Source organism: Pteropus vampyrus, unplaced genomic scaffold (genome assembly GCF_000151845.1).
Source record: "Pteropus vampyrus isolate Shadow unplaced genomic scaffold, Pvam_2.0 Scaffold2, whole genome shotgun sequence".
Taxonomy (NCBI): domain Eukaryota; kingdom Metazoa; phylum Chordata; class Mammalia; order Chiroptera; family Pteropodidae; genus Pteropus; species Pteropus vampyrus.
In genome coordinates, this window is record NW_011888783.1 from 28,741,267 (window position 1) to 28,756,123 (window position 14,857).

At 39.0% G+C, this 14,857-nt stretch overlaps 1 protein-coding gene across 8 annotated transcripts in view; it reads left to right on the forward strand.

Moving 5' to 3' along the window:
• ACVR1 (activin A receptor type 1) overlaps window positions 1-14,857 on the forward strand; it is a 122,205-nt gene continuing 107,348 nt past the window's right edge. For 2 of the 8 annotated variants that reach the window (XM_011359063.1, XM_023530026.1), the window contains exons 1-4: window positions 1-70; window positions 3,457-3,568; window positions 6,276-6,349; window positions 7,181-7,281. Coding sequence is in view for 2 of the 8 variants with exons in the window: in XM_023530026.1 (XP_023385794.1) it covers window positions 7,223-7,281 (59 nt within the window). In the remaining 6 variants the exon portion in view is untranslated. Of the gene's footprint in view, window positions 71-125; window positions 145-3,456; window positions 3,569-6,275; window positions 6,350-7,180; window positions 7,282-14,857 lie in introns of those variants that run through there. The other 6 variants (XM_011359081.2, XM_023530027.1, XM_011359091.1 and 3 more) reach the window with 5 other exon arrangements.

A 14,857-nucleotide genomic window follows, 5' to 3' on the forward strand; every position in this document is an offset into this window, starting at 1 on the left:
CGACCTGCAGCGCCCGGCAGGCTCGCACTCCGCCTCCCCCGGCTCTGCCCCGGCCGCCGCGGGACCAGAGGTGAGGGCAGGTCGCCGGACGCGCCTGCCGGAGCCGGGTGGATCGAGGGAGGAGGGAGCCTAGCGGGAGGAGAGGTAGGGATTGGGGGTGGGAGGGTGGGCGTCTGCGGTGCCTCCTCCTCGCTTTCATTCCTTTCTCCCCCAAGCTCGATCCACTCTCGGTGGGGGAAGCAGCAGCGGAACAAAACTGTCTTGCGTTGGGCCTGAACTGCTGGTGGGATATGGGAGAGGGCAGAGGGATGGAGTGGGGCGTCTCTGGTTTGCAGTCTGTGTGTCTGTGTGTATGTATATGTATGTAGTGAACTCCTTCTGGGTGCGCGTCCCTGACTTGTAAATCGATCTGGCCGCGGGGCCACGGGGCTCACCTTCTAGCCGAGCTTGGTTGGGAGTAAAGGGATGGGCGAAACACCCCCACCCTCGAAATATCTGTCTCTTCCAAGAGGAATTTTCTGCTGGAGACACAGCCAATAAACTCTGCTTAACTCCCTCCCTCCCTCCGTTCTTCCTAGCTGCAGTTTCAAAAAGCTTCAAAGCCAGGAATGTGGGATTCATCTTCCGATCCCCAGAAGGCAAATGTGGTTACAGATGTTGCACGGTACTTTGCCAAGTTTAAAACCCTTCCTTCAACACTGTAACCAAAAACAGTGAGGCTAGAACCCAGGGTGCAATGGGGAGAGATGTGGGCCTCTGTGGCCATCGGATTCACTAACTTTCGTCGGGTTCTAGACTGGCTCAGTTCTGTCCAATTTGTGCAATATATGGCTCCCACCCCCACCCCACCCTCATTTCCCTGGAGTTTTAAACGCTTCTTGCATGGGAGAGAAGCTGTAGAGGAAGCTACTTAGGGAATAAAACATTCCACTTAGCAGCAGAAGAAAAGCCTTGGTTAAAAAGTTGTGCTTAATTAGGTTTTTTGAGAGAGGCAGTGAAGTAATACAGTGGATTTATTAATTTTATTGGGCTTTTCATTCTTGAGGTGTGTGTGATGGGAGTTAGATGATGAGAAAAAGGACTGACCTCATACATATTTTGTATCTTTTTGAAAAGAGGTCTCAAACTGAGACATAGACATAACCCAGTGATTTTAAAGAACCCTGTCCCAGAGATGCAGACTGCTCTGACAGCCCAAGGGAAGGCGGTGGCAAAAAATAGACACCACCTCCCTTTTCCCCCAAAAAGATTCTTCCTGGAAAGATGGTGTTAAGACATTTCAGAGATGGGCTGATCCAAGTGGCAGGCCTTAAATGGAAACACTATAGTATGTCCTGGCACTTGTCTCTGGAGGTGGGTGGCTGGCCAGGGTCCCAGGCCTGGGCAGCCAGCAGACACTAGACTTATGCTGACCTCAGACACTGGGTTTGCCATCCAGCTTTACAGTATGCTTAAGTATGAAACATGGGCCTCACTCATTTCACTGATGGGGATACAGGGGTCAGGAAGTTATCCTGGACAGGACTTGGATCACCTGGCTTCTAATATCAAATCACTTTTTTTTTATGATTCATTTGTTTTTGTTTTCTGTCCTGGAATTAAAAAAACAGAAGTCTTTTGAAGCTGAAATGTGTAGGCCTTAAATTCGTGGAATTGTGTTGGATGATAGCATTTCTGTTGTCTTCTCTCATGCAAATACTCAAACTTGGTAAATGATGTTGTGCAATAAACTTTGGAGAGATGGCAAAAATAAGGGGCTGGGATGTGTATAGAATAGATTCATGCTCTTTTTTCTCCAGCAGTATGGGTGAGTTTTACTTGAAATAGAGAGTGGTTTTTAAATAAAACTTGATTTAGGTAGTCATTTTTCAACTTTTGTACCTTGGAAGAGAGTGATTATTTGAATCCAAATAAGTTTATTGTTAACGCTAAGTAATTTAAAAGAATAGTGAGGAAGCAGAGTAAAGATGGAGGAATATTCAGGAATGTAATTATAGGCATGAATCGGAGGTGCTGCAAGTTCTTTTTCAAACCATCGTGGTAAAGTATCACCATAAAGTGAGTCTTGATCTATTTGCAGGTGAAGGGTTTTGCTTTCAATTTGGTAAAAGAAAACAGAAACAAAAACAAAAACAAAACACCTGTGAAGTTCAATAAAGCAAAGCACAATAAAACTTGGTATGTCTGTGATTAATTTTGGAAGTGAGGAACTAAATTTCCTTAATAGCTTTGTGATTTTTTTTCATAGTAGTGATTTTCCAAATTTTTTGCATCTATCCACAAAACTGATATCAGTGCTTGAATCAGTAAATAGATACTGTGCCTCGATCTTACACTGGATTGCGCTGAACTAGTCCTGTGATGATCACGATAGGTTTCTAGGTTAGGTAGGATTGAGTAGTCAAGCCTTTTGGAGGAGGGACGATGTAGCAGAAATGGATTTGAAAAATAATCCTGCTATTCTCCAGGTCATGAATTGGAGACGGCATCGATGCACCTATAAGGTACTTTAGGTAAGAAGGAGCCGGGACCTGGGAACAGTCCTCTGTGCTTGTTCTGCTCTTAGATCCCTGCATCTTGATTTATTTTTACATGAAGAAATCAACACACAACTTGTTAGAAATTAGGGAGAATTTAACTATTGATGATGGCAAAACCCTTTGATATATTTTGAGTGAATTTGATGACAGATATAATGATGGGAGGAGGGGTTGGATATGTGCCAGGCACAGTGTTTAGCTCTTTACATGAGCTTTTTCATTATGTTTTCACAACAACCATATGTTTCATTAGTTCACTCTTTTACAGTAAGAAATTGAGGCTTGACAAAATTAAGTGTGTTGCCCAAGTTGTAGAGCTAATCAACAGTGGAGTGGAGATTTGAACCAGGAGCTCATGGGACTCGGGAACCCATGTTCTGTCACTTTCGCCAATGTTTGCCAAATTTCATTCATACGCTGTCTTCATGAGTTTACTATAGCTATGTCTCACTTTGTTAAAGTTTTTTTTTTTAAAGCACAATTGACCTTTTTAAAAAAGTAAAAAAAATACTTAGATATCTTTTAAAAGGATATATCACTGCCATAGTTGGAAAGCTAACTCACTTGTTTGGAATAGGAGGTAATTACAAAGATGTATTCATACATACTTCTTCGGATACCGCCATGTCAGGATAATGATTATCTGGTGTGTGTTTGTGTGTGTGTATTTGTGTTTGTTTTTCAGGGACCTGGGGATAAAGGTGGAGGAGGTAGGTAATGATATAGTTGTGATGATATTTTGGTTTTTGGATTGAGCGATGAGTTCCTGGGTGCTGATTTTACTTTTAGACTTTATAACCTACATACATGATACGTACTTTCTGTAAAAAAAAAAAAAAAAAGAAAGAAAATTAAACACATAACGATTAACAAAATGATTACTTGGGGACTATTTCCTGTTTCGTTCTGACTATAGACTTAGCTCGGTGCCTGTGTGAAGTAGACACCCAAGAATGAAGGCTGATTGACAAGACCCCTGGTGATAATTAAAGCAAAGCTGATTGTTGTCATACCCGAATAAGATTGAGGTAAATTTCTATTTTCTCTTGCTTTCACTCTCATTTCCAATATAGGTTTCCCCCACTATCCGAAAGTAGAGTGTTCTTATGAAACCATTTGTAAGCCTAAATGACAAAGGGAAAAAGCAGTTGCCATTAATTAACATGGAGAAATTTTTGAGCATTCTCAGAAGCCCCCCAAATAACCTACTAAGCCATAGCAAATAACACATAAAACCTACAATAACATAAACATAAACATATAGTAAAAGCAGGAATGCACAAAGTAAATTGAGATAAAGCACAGATGCTTGCAGACACAGTTCAAAGCTATGGCAGCTTGATGCCGAGATGCTGAATGTGGTGGTTCCTGGGGAAGAAGCTTGGTGGTGCCACTCTGGGTGCTGAAGGTGCCTGTTGCCTCTAGAAGGACTCCCTGCAAAGCAAATGCTATTTTCTTTTTCAGCTATTTCATAAAAGTGAAAATTCTCTTCAGGTTTCTTTTGGTTAGTGAAAACAGGTGCTAACGTTGATCTTTCGTGTAAGCAAAGTGGCATAACATGAACATTCGAAAAGCAGGGCATACCAGTATGACTAAAATAATAGCATGGGCGGCAGTGTGGTTTCTCCTGACTGCAGTTACGTGAGAGCTGGCACTTCTCAGCATCACCATGTCTTATACACCTAGTGCTCAGGATGAGGCAAAGAATGCTTTCATGAAGTGTTAAAATGTTTTTGTTTTTACCCAGTGGTTAAGTATGACCATTCATAGCGGGGAAGCCAGTACTTAAGTTAAGGCAATGCCTGGGTAAAATGTTAACAGCATTAAACTGGTGAGGCTGGGAAATAAAGCCATCAGAGATTTTAATTGGAGTTTGCATAGTCTCCTGTTTTATTTTCCCAAAGCAAGTATTGGGCACTGTGGCTTTATTCCTGGAAATGAGGATTTGAATTGGGTTTCCTGGTAACAAAATGCCTTCTTTGATCTCTTAGAGTGAAAACTTTGTGTTTCTTTCTGTGGCCAATTCCAGCTCTCAGAAGAATCAAGTGGAAGGTTTACCTCTTCTTTTTTAGCAGTTGGCCATAGACTGCCCTTGCTTGCCATGCTTATTTAAGAGTCAGAAGTTCCAAACCAGAACTTGGCTATTGGAAAGGGCATTCAAATTAAAGATTTCTTTTGAAAGAGCTTCATCAAATTGGTGTGGTTGGCACATCATGGCCTTTGGTTAAGATGGGATTTAGTTTTGCTTGAACTTAAGCTCTCAAAATTAAAAAAAAGACCCAGCAGCTTCTTTTTCAAAGTTAAAACAAATTCTTCCCCCTTCCCCCAATATTCTAACTGACCGTACTGTTGAATAATACTCCTGTGCTCTTATATGCATTTTTGGAAATCTGAGCTTGTTTATATGTCTAAAGACTCTTCTGGGATCCATGAGAGCTTTGTTTTCCTGAGCCACTACCACTCATTTGTTTGATTTTGGGGTTTCAGTCTCTGACCAACATTCCACTTTGCCCATTAGAGTTGCTTCATTGTTTGCTCTGGGTATTTGGCCTTATTTCTGTGACTGGGAAAGCGACTTTAAATTTTAGTCTTTCCAAATTGTGTGGAGGTTCATGCAGTAGGTGAAGGTTGTTTTTTTGGAGGATAAGGCAAGGTCAGGGGTTCTATTTAGCACAGGTGTCCTGATGTGTCTCCAAGAGTTCAACTCTCTCGTCAGGAGGCCAAGCCTCTGATGTTCTGTTCTTCTGTGTTGCCCTTCCCCCACTCTTAAGGAGAGTCAAATTCTTCAGGGCTCAGAATAATCTCATTGCAAGCAAGAATGCTTCCTGGATTTTGCCTTTTGACATTTTCCTAGCGTTTTGTCATCTTCACTACTTATTCTAGGACTTGACTGATCTCTTTGAAGGCAAGGATTTCAAGTTATTTATTCCTACATTTATTTGTTCCACACAATTCCTCTTCACCAATTTAAAATCTTTTAAATTCTCTCATTGGGCTCCTCAAGGGTAAAGACTGTGTCCTATTCATCTTTTGTGTATCTTTTGCACCTAACACAATGCCTGGCCCAGACCACACAGTCAATAAATCGTTTTTTAATCAGGGAACGCTGAGAGAATGAATGGATGATTGTATGAATGGATGATTGTCCATTAGAGGGAGCATAGATGCCAGACTCAGTAGGCCTTAAGGATGAGTTTGGGAAGCAGGGTAGAAATGAGGTAGAAGAAACTTTTTTATATACCCTCTTTATATACAAGATATTGTAACTTGTACTTAGTGAATTCAACAAATATCTATATGTATATGTTTCCTTTTTAGATTGATTTTGGACTTAAGGATGACACCTACTTTATTAGGAAGTCTGTCTCAACTGATGTTTTATATCCCACAGAGCAAGGAATTATGTGGTACCATGTATGGCTGGGATGCAAACAGCTGGTGAATTGACTCCTTTATACTGACTTCGTCCTGTTGCTTATGTTCTTAAATAGTTGACTAGAAACTGGCAGGCAGAGCTCATGCGAGGGGTGGAATGTGGATGACCTCTTTGGAAAGAGATGGACCCCTAAGGAAACTCCTCTTTTGATAGGTTTTAAGGGCTGATTTGTGTGGGCATATGACCTAGACCATTTCCCTTGAATATTTGATGGCCGGGTGCCTTGCTCAAGCCACCATGCAGCATGGATGCCATTGAAAATAAGATTGCTCTAGTTTTTGTTTCTTTTTCTTTTTTAGCCTATTATGGAAGAATTATTGATTGAACGTCTGAAAAATAACTGATGAGAAATATACAGAGGAGATAAAGAAAGGTAGGAGTCTTGGACAAGACTGGATATTAGATATGGGATGATACTTGGAGATTAGAAAGGGGTTGCTGAGAAAAACGTGCAATAAAAAAGAACTTGAGAAAAAGCATATCTGGTGTAGAGGGGCTAGATTGAGGAGATATTTTAAACTGAGTTCTGAATATACCACTATTGTAGCTATTAATGAATGGTGTTATACTCTGGGTAAAAATACAAAGTGCTTGTCCGTAAGTGGTAGGTTAATGCTTATAAGGAAATAGCACCAAGAAGCCTGGCATTTTTGGACTTATAACTTGATGTCAGGGACTTAGACACGATAGCAATAAACATAGGAACAACCATTAAGAAGAAAAAGTGTAAAGGATTATCTAGAGTGACCCTTACCTTTCTTTTCAGGAATAAGGAAAATGGTAAGGGATGACAGTGCCAAATGATAGTTTTTTATAGGTTTTTTTGAACTTGAAGAACTGAACTGTTGTGCACAACAGGTGACAAGAACAAATATTCTCTTACTTTATGAGTATGGCAAGTTTTACAAAACAATATTGCAGTGCTTCCTAATTTCTTTTCAATTTTTATTAAAAAAAATTCTGGTCTGTCTAATCAATTGATTTCACAACTTGCTAATGGGTTCTAACCAGCAATTAAAAAACAAAAACGAAAACAAAAAACTGTTCTGGATATTGTGAGAATCAGCCTTAATTTTTTTTTATCGAATAGTTGCTAATCTGGATGAGAATTTTATTTTGTTTTTTATATGAGCCTCAGTCATTCTACAGATGGTCCACACCCCTCCTCCTCCCCCCTCACCCCCTTGTTCTTTTCTTTGTGTAGGAGTCTTTGCTTGGTTCTCCAAATCAGATTAAAGTGACTGATATGTGCTTTGGACCAGCTCCAAGAGTGCATCCTCATCTTGATCCTAATCAGCATCAAAGGTGGGGCTAATTACTTTAAGCTGGTGGCAGGAGCCACTTAGCTCCCTGTTTATTTAGATTATATTTGAATAGGATGGTGACTTTCAGTAATAAGGAAACAGCAGGAGTGCCTGTACAGGTCATGGGCACCAAAAGGATGGGAGAGAGGTGGGGAAAATGACCCCATGCATTTTTTGTTCAGAAATATAAAACAAGGTTAGTAGGAGAGAGTATGGGAATGCTTACTTAAAGCATTCAAAGATGTAAGTAAGAGCTTAATTAGTGGCAGCAGTTATCATTGTTCTTATTAAAATTTCCCTGCCTTGCTGCTGCCCCATTCATCTTTTCCCCTCTTTTCCCTTCATGTGTTAAGTATTTATCAAGTTCAGTAAAACTAAGGGGAACTTAAGGTGCACTTGAGTAAAGGATTGAAGAATCACACATCTAACAATAAATGGCAGAATGCTGAGTATCTTGGTCACAAGATACAGAGGGATAAGAATCAGCCAACACCTTTGAGGAAGTGACTGTTTGGCTGCCCCATTTTGATGTTATCATTTTGAGAGGTCTATGTGTGTAGGTTGTGGAATAGGCAACATTCCAAAACCAGGAATGGGGCAAGTGAGTGTGAGGTAGTTGGCTTTTGTTTAGGGGCCCAATTGTACAAAACATGGTTGCATATATTTTTAATCACTAGAATCACACACAGTGCCTTGAGGTACAGTTTCTCCAAGAGGCATCAAGACTTGAGGCAACTGGAAGGAACAGCAGATTGATGTCTTCGGTTTTGCGTTAATTCCAGGGAGTAGATTGGCCAATACGAATTAGGTGGTTGTATCGCACACCCTCCCCCACCTTTTTTATTTTTGGCCGTATATGGTAACTCTTGGAAGTTAAAAGTTCTTTGCGATATGACTGTGTAGAGTACCTTAAGGTGAGCACAGAAGAAAACTTAGAAAGGGAGATTTAGAGTCATAATATGGTTTACTTTGAATGCTAGGTAAAAGGTTTTAGACTTGATTCTAAAATAGCTACAGTAAGATATAACTAATACATATAAAGGAGGCCCCACTCAAGCCCCTTACTTGAATTCTCTATTTAATGTTCACACTCACTCCTTGAGGTACCTACTCTTATTATGCCCATTTTACAGAAGGAGAAACAGACTCAGACGGATGATGGAAAATGTCTAAGGTCACGTCTGAACTTATAACCCAGGCTGTACATACGTACCCAAGTCATTACACTTCACAGCAGAGGTTGGGAACTGGTGGCCCCTAGGCTGACTGTGCCTCACAGTTGTGTCCTGTTTGATAATGCATTTTAAACTTTTATTTTTGAAATGGTTGTCAGCATTTAAATATGGGGAAATTTCCTGCAAAAAGTCCAAATTTCTACCCGTTTCTGCAAAATTGAGAGAGCTGGCAGCACCAGACCCATATTCCTGCAGGAATCTGCCAGAGCTCCTTGTAATTGTGTCTGTCTGAGGAGACATGTATGCTGTTTTCACCGCAGTCCCAGCTTATCCTGTTTTCTCCCAGACATTGAGGCCCAGTATCAGTTGCTGTTTTTCCTTCCTCCCTCCCTCCCTCCCTCCCTTCCTTCCTCTCCTCCCTCCCTCCCTGCCTCCCTCCCTCCCTCCTATATGCTAACTGCATTGTCCCTATAGGCATGAGTTTGAGACCCCAGTTCTATAGCCTTCTGTTGGCCACAGATAATTAGTTTAGAGATGAGGAGGGATGCCTAGCAGCTAAGGGGAAATGCAAGTAGGTGGAATTTATGAAGAGAGAGTGGAGGGAGCAAATGTTATTTGACTTTTGGAACTTGGATTACTGGGAGAATGGTGTTGATTTTAAAAGGGAAGATTGTTAAGAGGAACTGATTTGGGATAGGGCATGGCGTTGGGGTTGAGGTTTTGTTGGAACAAGTACATGGAAGAAGGCTTTTGAGTCTAGTGAGGAGTGGGAAATATGGCACTGGAACCTTGGTGATAAGATCGGAGCCATGGGTTTGTTTTGGAGCCTGGACCCGTGTGAGAGGATGCAAAGGCTGTGCTGGGGCGTTGGATCTGGGGCGAGAGATCCCTTTTGGAAATGGGAAAAGTGGGCTAAGGTCTGAATGATAAAATGAACCGGCTACAAACAGTTCAAAGTCTCTTATTGACTTTTTGGGGTCAAGTGCCCTACCTTGCAAATAAATCAAATGTTTATCCTAATAAAGGAGTACAATAACAGTCTTTTATTTTTGAACATGGGAACTAATAAACATCTGCTCACTGAATCAAAGACAGGTATACTGTTTGATAGGTGACATCTGTAATTTATGTTTATGCCTATTTCTCTGAGCCTTATGCATTTAGGTGAAAGGGATTTTAAGCATGTTGCTTTTTGTAATACAGATGATAGGTAAAGTGGTTTCTTTAGCCCCGAGACAGGGAAATAGGCAGGAGGAGGATGGCTGCCTGGCATTTATTCTTGCCTTTAGCCAGTTTAGAAAGGAATGTCCTTTTCAAATTCAGATGCTTTTTTTTTCCTTCTTATCTTGGTGTGGTTGTTTGGGATTCCCTCCAACTCATTGGTACTTAATCAGTGAGGTCCACCCCAGTTGCCCTGCCTTCTCCCACTTGGCTCTGTTTTGATCCCTAAAGATCTTATTGTTTTAGGACATTTTAAGCATTTAAGGTGGAGTGAATCCTTCTTAGATATGGGTATTGAGCATGGAAATCTTCCAAGAAGGCATTTCATTTGTTCTCATAGAGGATTTTGTCCATGAATGTTTCAGTCTCCTTTTTGGGCCATACATTTTTTTTTTAAATTCAAATTGGTGTTTTTATTTCTATTTCATGGATAGTTTTACTTCATTATGCGTGCATGTTAATATGGGTTCCTATACATTTTTTCTTAAAAATAACATTTTTATTCATTATGATATTTTATGTTTTAGAAATGAAATTTATGCTATGTTACATGTGCTCAATACAAGATTTAAAGGATAGGAAGGGTATGTAGTGAAAGGTAACTTTTGTCCTCTAGCCTTCTACTTTCTCTTCCTGGAGGAAAACACCATTAAAACTAATTGTATATTTTTTCGGTGATAGTCTTTACATTTACAAACATATACTAATGTGTTTTCCTGTATATATTATATCATATTTGCACATTTCAGTTCTTTACCTGGCTTTTTTCACTTAATTATCTGAGAAATTTTTTCCGATCAGTGTAAACAGAGTTTCCTCATTCCTTTGAAAAAGATTCCATTGTGTGGATATATCATAATTTATTTAACCAGTCTTTTACTTATTATTTTAAGTAACTTTATATGTTAACAATGTTGCAGTGACTATTCTTAACATGTACTACTATGCCTACTTATTGATTTATATGTAGGTGTATTGGTACATCTATCTCTTGTATATCTGGGGGTAAATATCAAGGATTGGGATTGCTGAATCAAAGGGTGTTTACATTTTAAATTACAGTATAGGTTATACCATGAATTGGGTTTTTGAGTTGTGTTAGTGAAGCAGTGTGGCATGATGGAAATGAGAAAGCAACCCACAGGACTCAAGCACTAGTTTGATCTATGAAGTAAACCAATTTTGTGGCCCAAGAAAGTCACTTTCTTAACCTTTTTTCTTCATGGTAGTTCTCTTTTCTCATCTGTTAAGAAGGGCAAAGACTCAGCAATTTCTAAAGTCTGATAATTTGTTGATTCTCTTTCAATCTCTCCTTTTTTTGGTCCTTCCAGTAAATGGAGCTTGATGTGTATTTTTGTTTTTTTTTCCTCCCATATAAATTTGGAGTTTGTGAAGAACTCTGAGCTCTAGAAGCCTTGCTAACCACAGCTTTACTTTGATTGTTTTAAAGCACTGTGTCTGGTTTGTGCTTTAAGTTAAAAGCAGAGCTTCTATGGCTGATGATTATTTTTTTTTAATATGCAGTGAATGGTAAGTGGGTATTCAGTGACCAAGAAACTCATATAGTCAGCTTTTTATTATTGATCAAGAATAGAGGCAATGGATTTTTAGACTTAGAGGAAAAGTTTTATAATAGCTTTAAAAAAAAGCAGTAGGCATATGATGGACCATCTTTAAGAAACTGCAACATTTTATTTATGACTTTGGAGCAGACTGGAGGAGTTGGCTTTTGATCTTTCAAAGTATTTTGTAATATGAAAAAGATAAAATAGGTATTATTGGTAATTTTGAGGTATAGTTTAATATCTGGTGGTTACCAAGTTAGATACATTTAAAAATTCAAACCCAAGTAAATAAAATGTAGTATAAAATTCATGTTTGCTCCCTGTACTGCATTTTTCCTTAGAATTGGCTCCCCAAAAATTAAGCAACGTCCTGGATTTTTTCATTTGAAAGACTTGGAAATTTTGGGCTGCTAATGTAAATGTAATTTTCCTGGAAAAGATTTTGAGCTCTTGGTTACTCATTATAAAAAAGTCACTTACTAAAGCTCTTTAAATATACAAATTTATTCCTCTAGCTGTAGAGTAGCATAAAAAAAAAAAGAAAAATGGAAACCAATTTTCTACAATAACCTATATATATAACCTATATATAATATATTTGTAAAATGGAATATTGTGTAATCACACAAAATATTATTTTAGATGGATTTTCAGGGACAAATCTCATCTTTAAAGTTACTTTCTCAAAGACACTTTTGTTGTCTTTTCCATCTAGTTAGGTTCTTTCTTCTTTTTTATATGTTGCATGTACTACCATATGTACTGCCAGTATATTTATAAGTAAATATCAAGAACAGAGACTATGTTTGTTTAGTTTTGTGTGTGTGTGTGTGTGTGTGTGTGTGTGTGTGTGTGTGTCCTATGCCTAGTATACTGCCTTATCCGTGATAGGCATGCAGAAATTTTTGGAGTGAGTGTATGACCATGGGGAGTATACAAAACAACATTCTGTAAAAAAACAAAAAAGAAAAAGAAAAAGGACACTAAAACATATTATAATTCCATACACATAAATTATGTACAGTTCCAAAGTACAATTCCATAAACATAAATAAATATAAAACATAGTACAAGTCAAGATTTGTTGTTATATACACATGGATATAGAGAAAAAAAAGACTGATAGGAAAGAAACCAAAATATTAACAGTTATGATCTCCGGGCTGTAAGTCATGCATAATTTTGAAGAGAAATCTTTAAATACAAACGAATGAAGTAAATATTGGAAGATTATGTCACCTCAGTAATGTATTTTACCCTTTCAGTATTAAAGGTGGTCACCTTACCTAAAATGATGTATTACAATACCATGGCCCTTTCTTCTCTGGAGTAAAACATACTGTATCTCTGTAGTGTGACAGGTTTTATATCTGCTTTAGAATTAAATTATGATCTAAGAGTTGCACTTTTCAGAAACTGGTTTTAATTTCACATCAGTCGAAGTTAAAGGGTAGTGAAAGTATATTAGATCTGGTACAAGTGTCTAATTATAATTATTGACACATTTTCAAATGCTCTCAAGTGTGATACATTGCCCATGATTTTGACAGCTGTGACTGCATTAAACCTACTGGAGTACTCTTTTCACAAAGGGTTGTTTAAACTTAAAATTGTCAGAAGAATTCTCTATAAAGTAGATGAACACATTTAGAGGTCAAATGGTGTTTCATTTCCCACTGTGCATGGAGATTTTAGTCTGTTAAATGTTAATCAGAAGATTTTCTGGGTTTAGTTTTCATTTTAAGAAACCTGGGAATTTATTTATTTTTTTGTATAGTATAAAAAATAGGTGATAATATTGCTTTGTGATTTAATTCTCTACAGTGTGAGTATAGAGTCTTCTTATTTCTTTTATTGAAGATCCCTGACCACAAAATCCAAACCAACAGACTTTATTCTGCATATCGACCTTATTTTCTAAAAGTCTTCCCTTGACCAGGTTCATGCACTAAGTCCTTTGCATGGCCACTCCTTCTTTCTATGTAGATTTGTTGAGTAGCTACTATATTCCAGGCATTGGGCATTTAAAGATAAGAAGGCTGTCAGAGAGCTTAGTTTGGGAGAGGCAGAAAAAAATAGCCAAGCTACAACAGAGCAAAGCACCAGAATGGAACTCTCAACATAAAATAAAGCTGGGATGTGCAGTTCTGTTTGAGAGGACATTGGAGGTCATCTTCTCTAGGGAATGTGTTCTTGAGCATCTTGAAGGCTGAGTAGGAAGTTATTAGGTGGGAAAAGTACCTTTGAGGCACAGAGGCTTACAGGAAAGACAGAATCCTTTAGAGTTGAACATGATAAGAGCCCTGCTACTCAGAAGCGTGGTCCTGGATCAGCAGTGAAGTCATCATTTGAGAGCGAGCCTCACTAGAAATAGTCTCAGGCCTGCCCCAATCCTAGTGAATCAGATTCAGCCATGCAGTAGTATCCCCAGGTGATTTAAATGCTTCCACAAGTTTAAGAAAAAGCACAGGAACGGATAAAAAATGGCAGAGCTGGAAAAGCAGACCACCTGCTAAGGAGTTTGGACTTTTTAAGTCCAGGATTGATAATGAAGAAGGAAGATTATCAGATTCATATTTTCCTAAAATTGTCTAGGGGTACAGGCAAAGCAACATTTAACAAGAAGTTTCCTCAAAACCTCAGATATAAAGTACTTCACAAAAAAATGGCCCTCAGATACTTAGAGAAATGCTACCTTCTTAGTGTAAATGACCAGAGCACACTGACAATTCTGAGAATCTGGCATTAAGGAAAACCATTAACTTAATCATTTATCATGGGATATACCTGAGGTCTTTCAAGTTTATTCCATAGTGGAAGCATTTGTAGGCACACAGCTGTTAACACCTCGGGGAGAGTCCATAGCATTTTGTGCTGAACACATTTTGAGAAATGCTAGCACTCATTCCCAAACTTCAGACACTGCCTTATCATAGTAGGGTGACCAGCTGTCCAGTTTGCCTGGGACTGAGGGGCAACCTAGGGTGCCTGACTCTCAGTCCTAAAGTCCTGTGCAAAGCAGGGTGAGATGGGTTCCTTTTCTGTTTACCGTATGTAGACTGTTTACCTAATTTCACTAGATGGACTCAGCCTTTTCCCTTAAATGTCTGTTTCAGGCTTATTCTAATGGAGTTGCTCCCGAACTTGTCTGCACATTAGGAGCACCTGGGGGTTTCCGGACCTGATGCCCATCCCCACCCCGTGAGGTGCCCCAGGCAGTGACATTTTTAAAAGTCTTCCAGTTATTCTGACATCTATGAAAGTTTGTTCAAAGCATTTATACCTGTGAGAAATGTCTTAATGTGCACCTTGAGAATTTATTTTAATATATAATATAAAAAAGCATTAATCATTAAAAAAGAAAAGACTCTTAAGAACTACTTAGCATCATGTTGGGGACCACCAGTAGTACATGTTCCACACTTTGAGAAACACTCAAGTGGAGGCAGTCGGAGCAGCAGTCTGGCCAAGAAACGGTGACAAATGTGGCGGGAGAGGATGGTGGAGGTTTCAGAGCTGTGGTAACTGATCTGATCTGTAGGGTAGAAGGAGGGTCTCAGGGTACTTGCAGGAGTAGATGGTGATCACCTAACAGAATAGGAAGGAGTGAAGAATG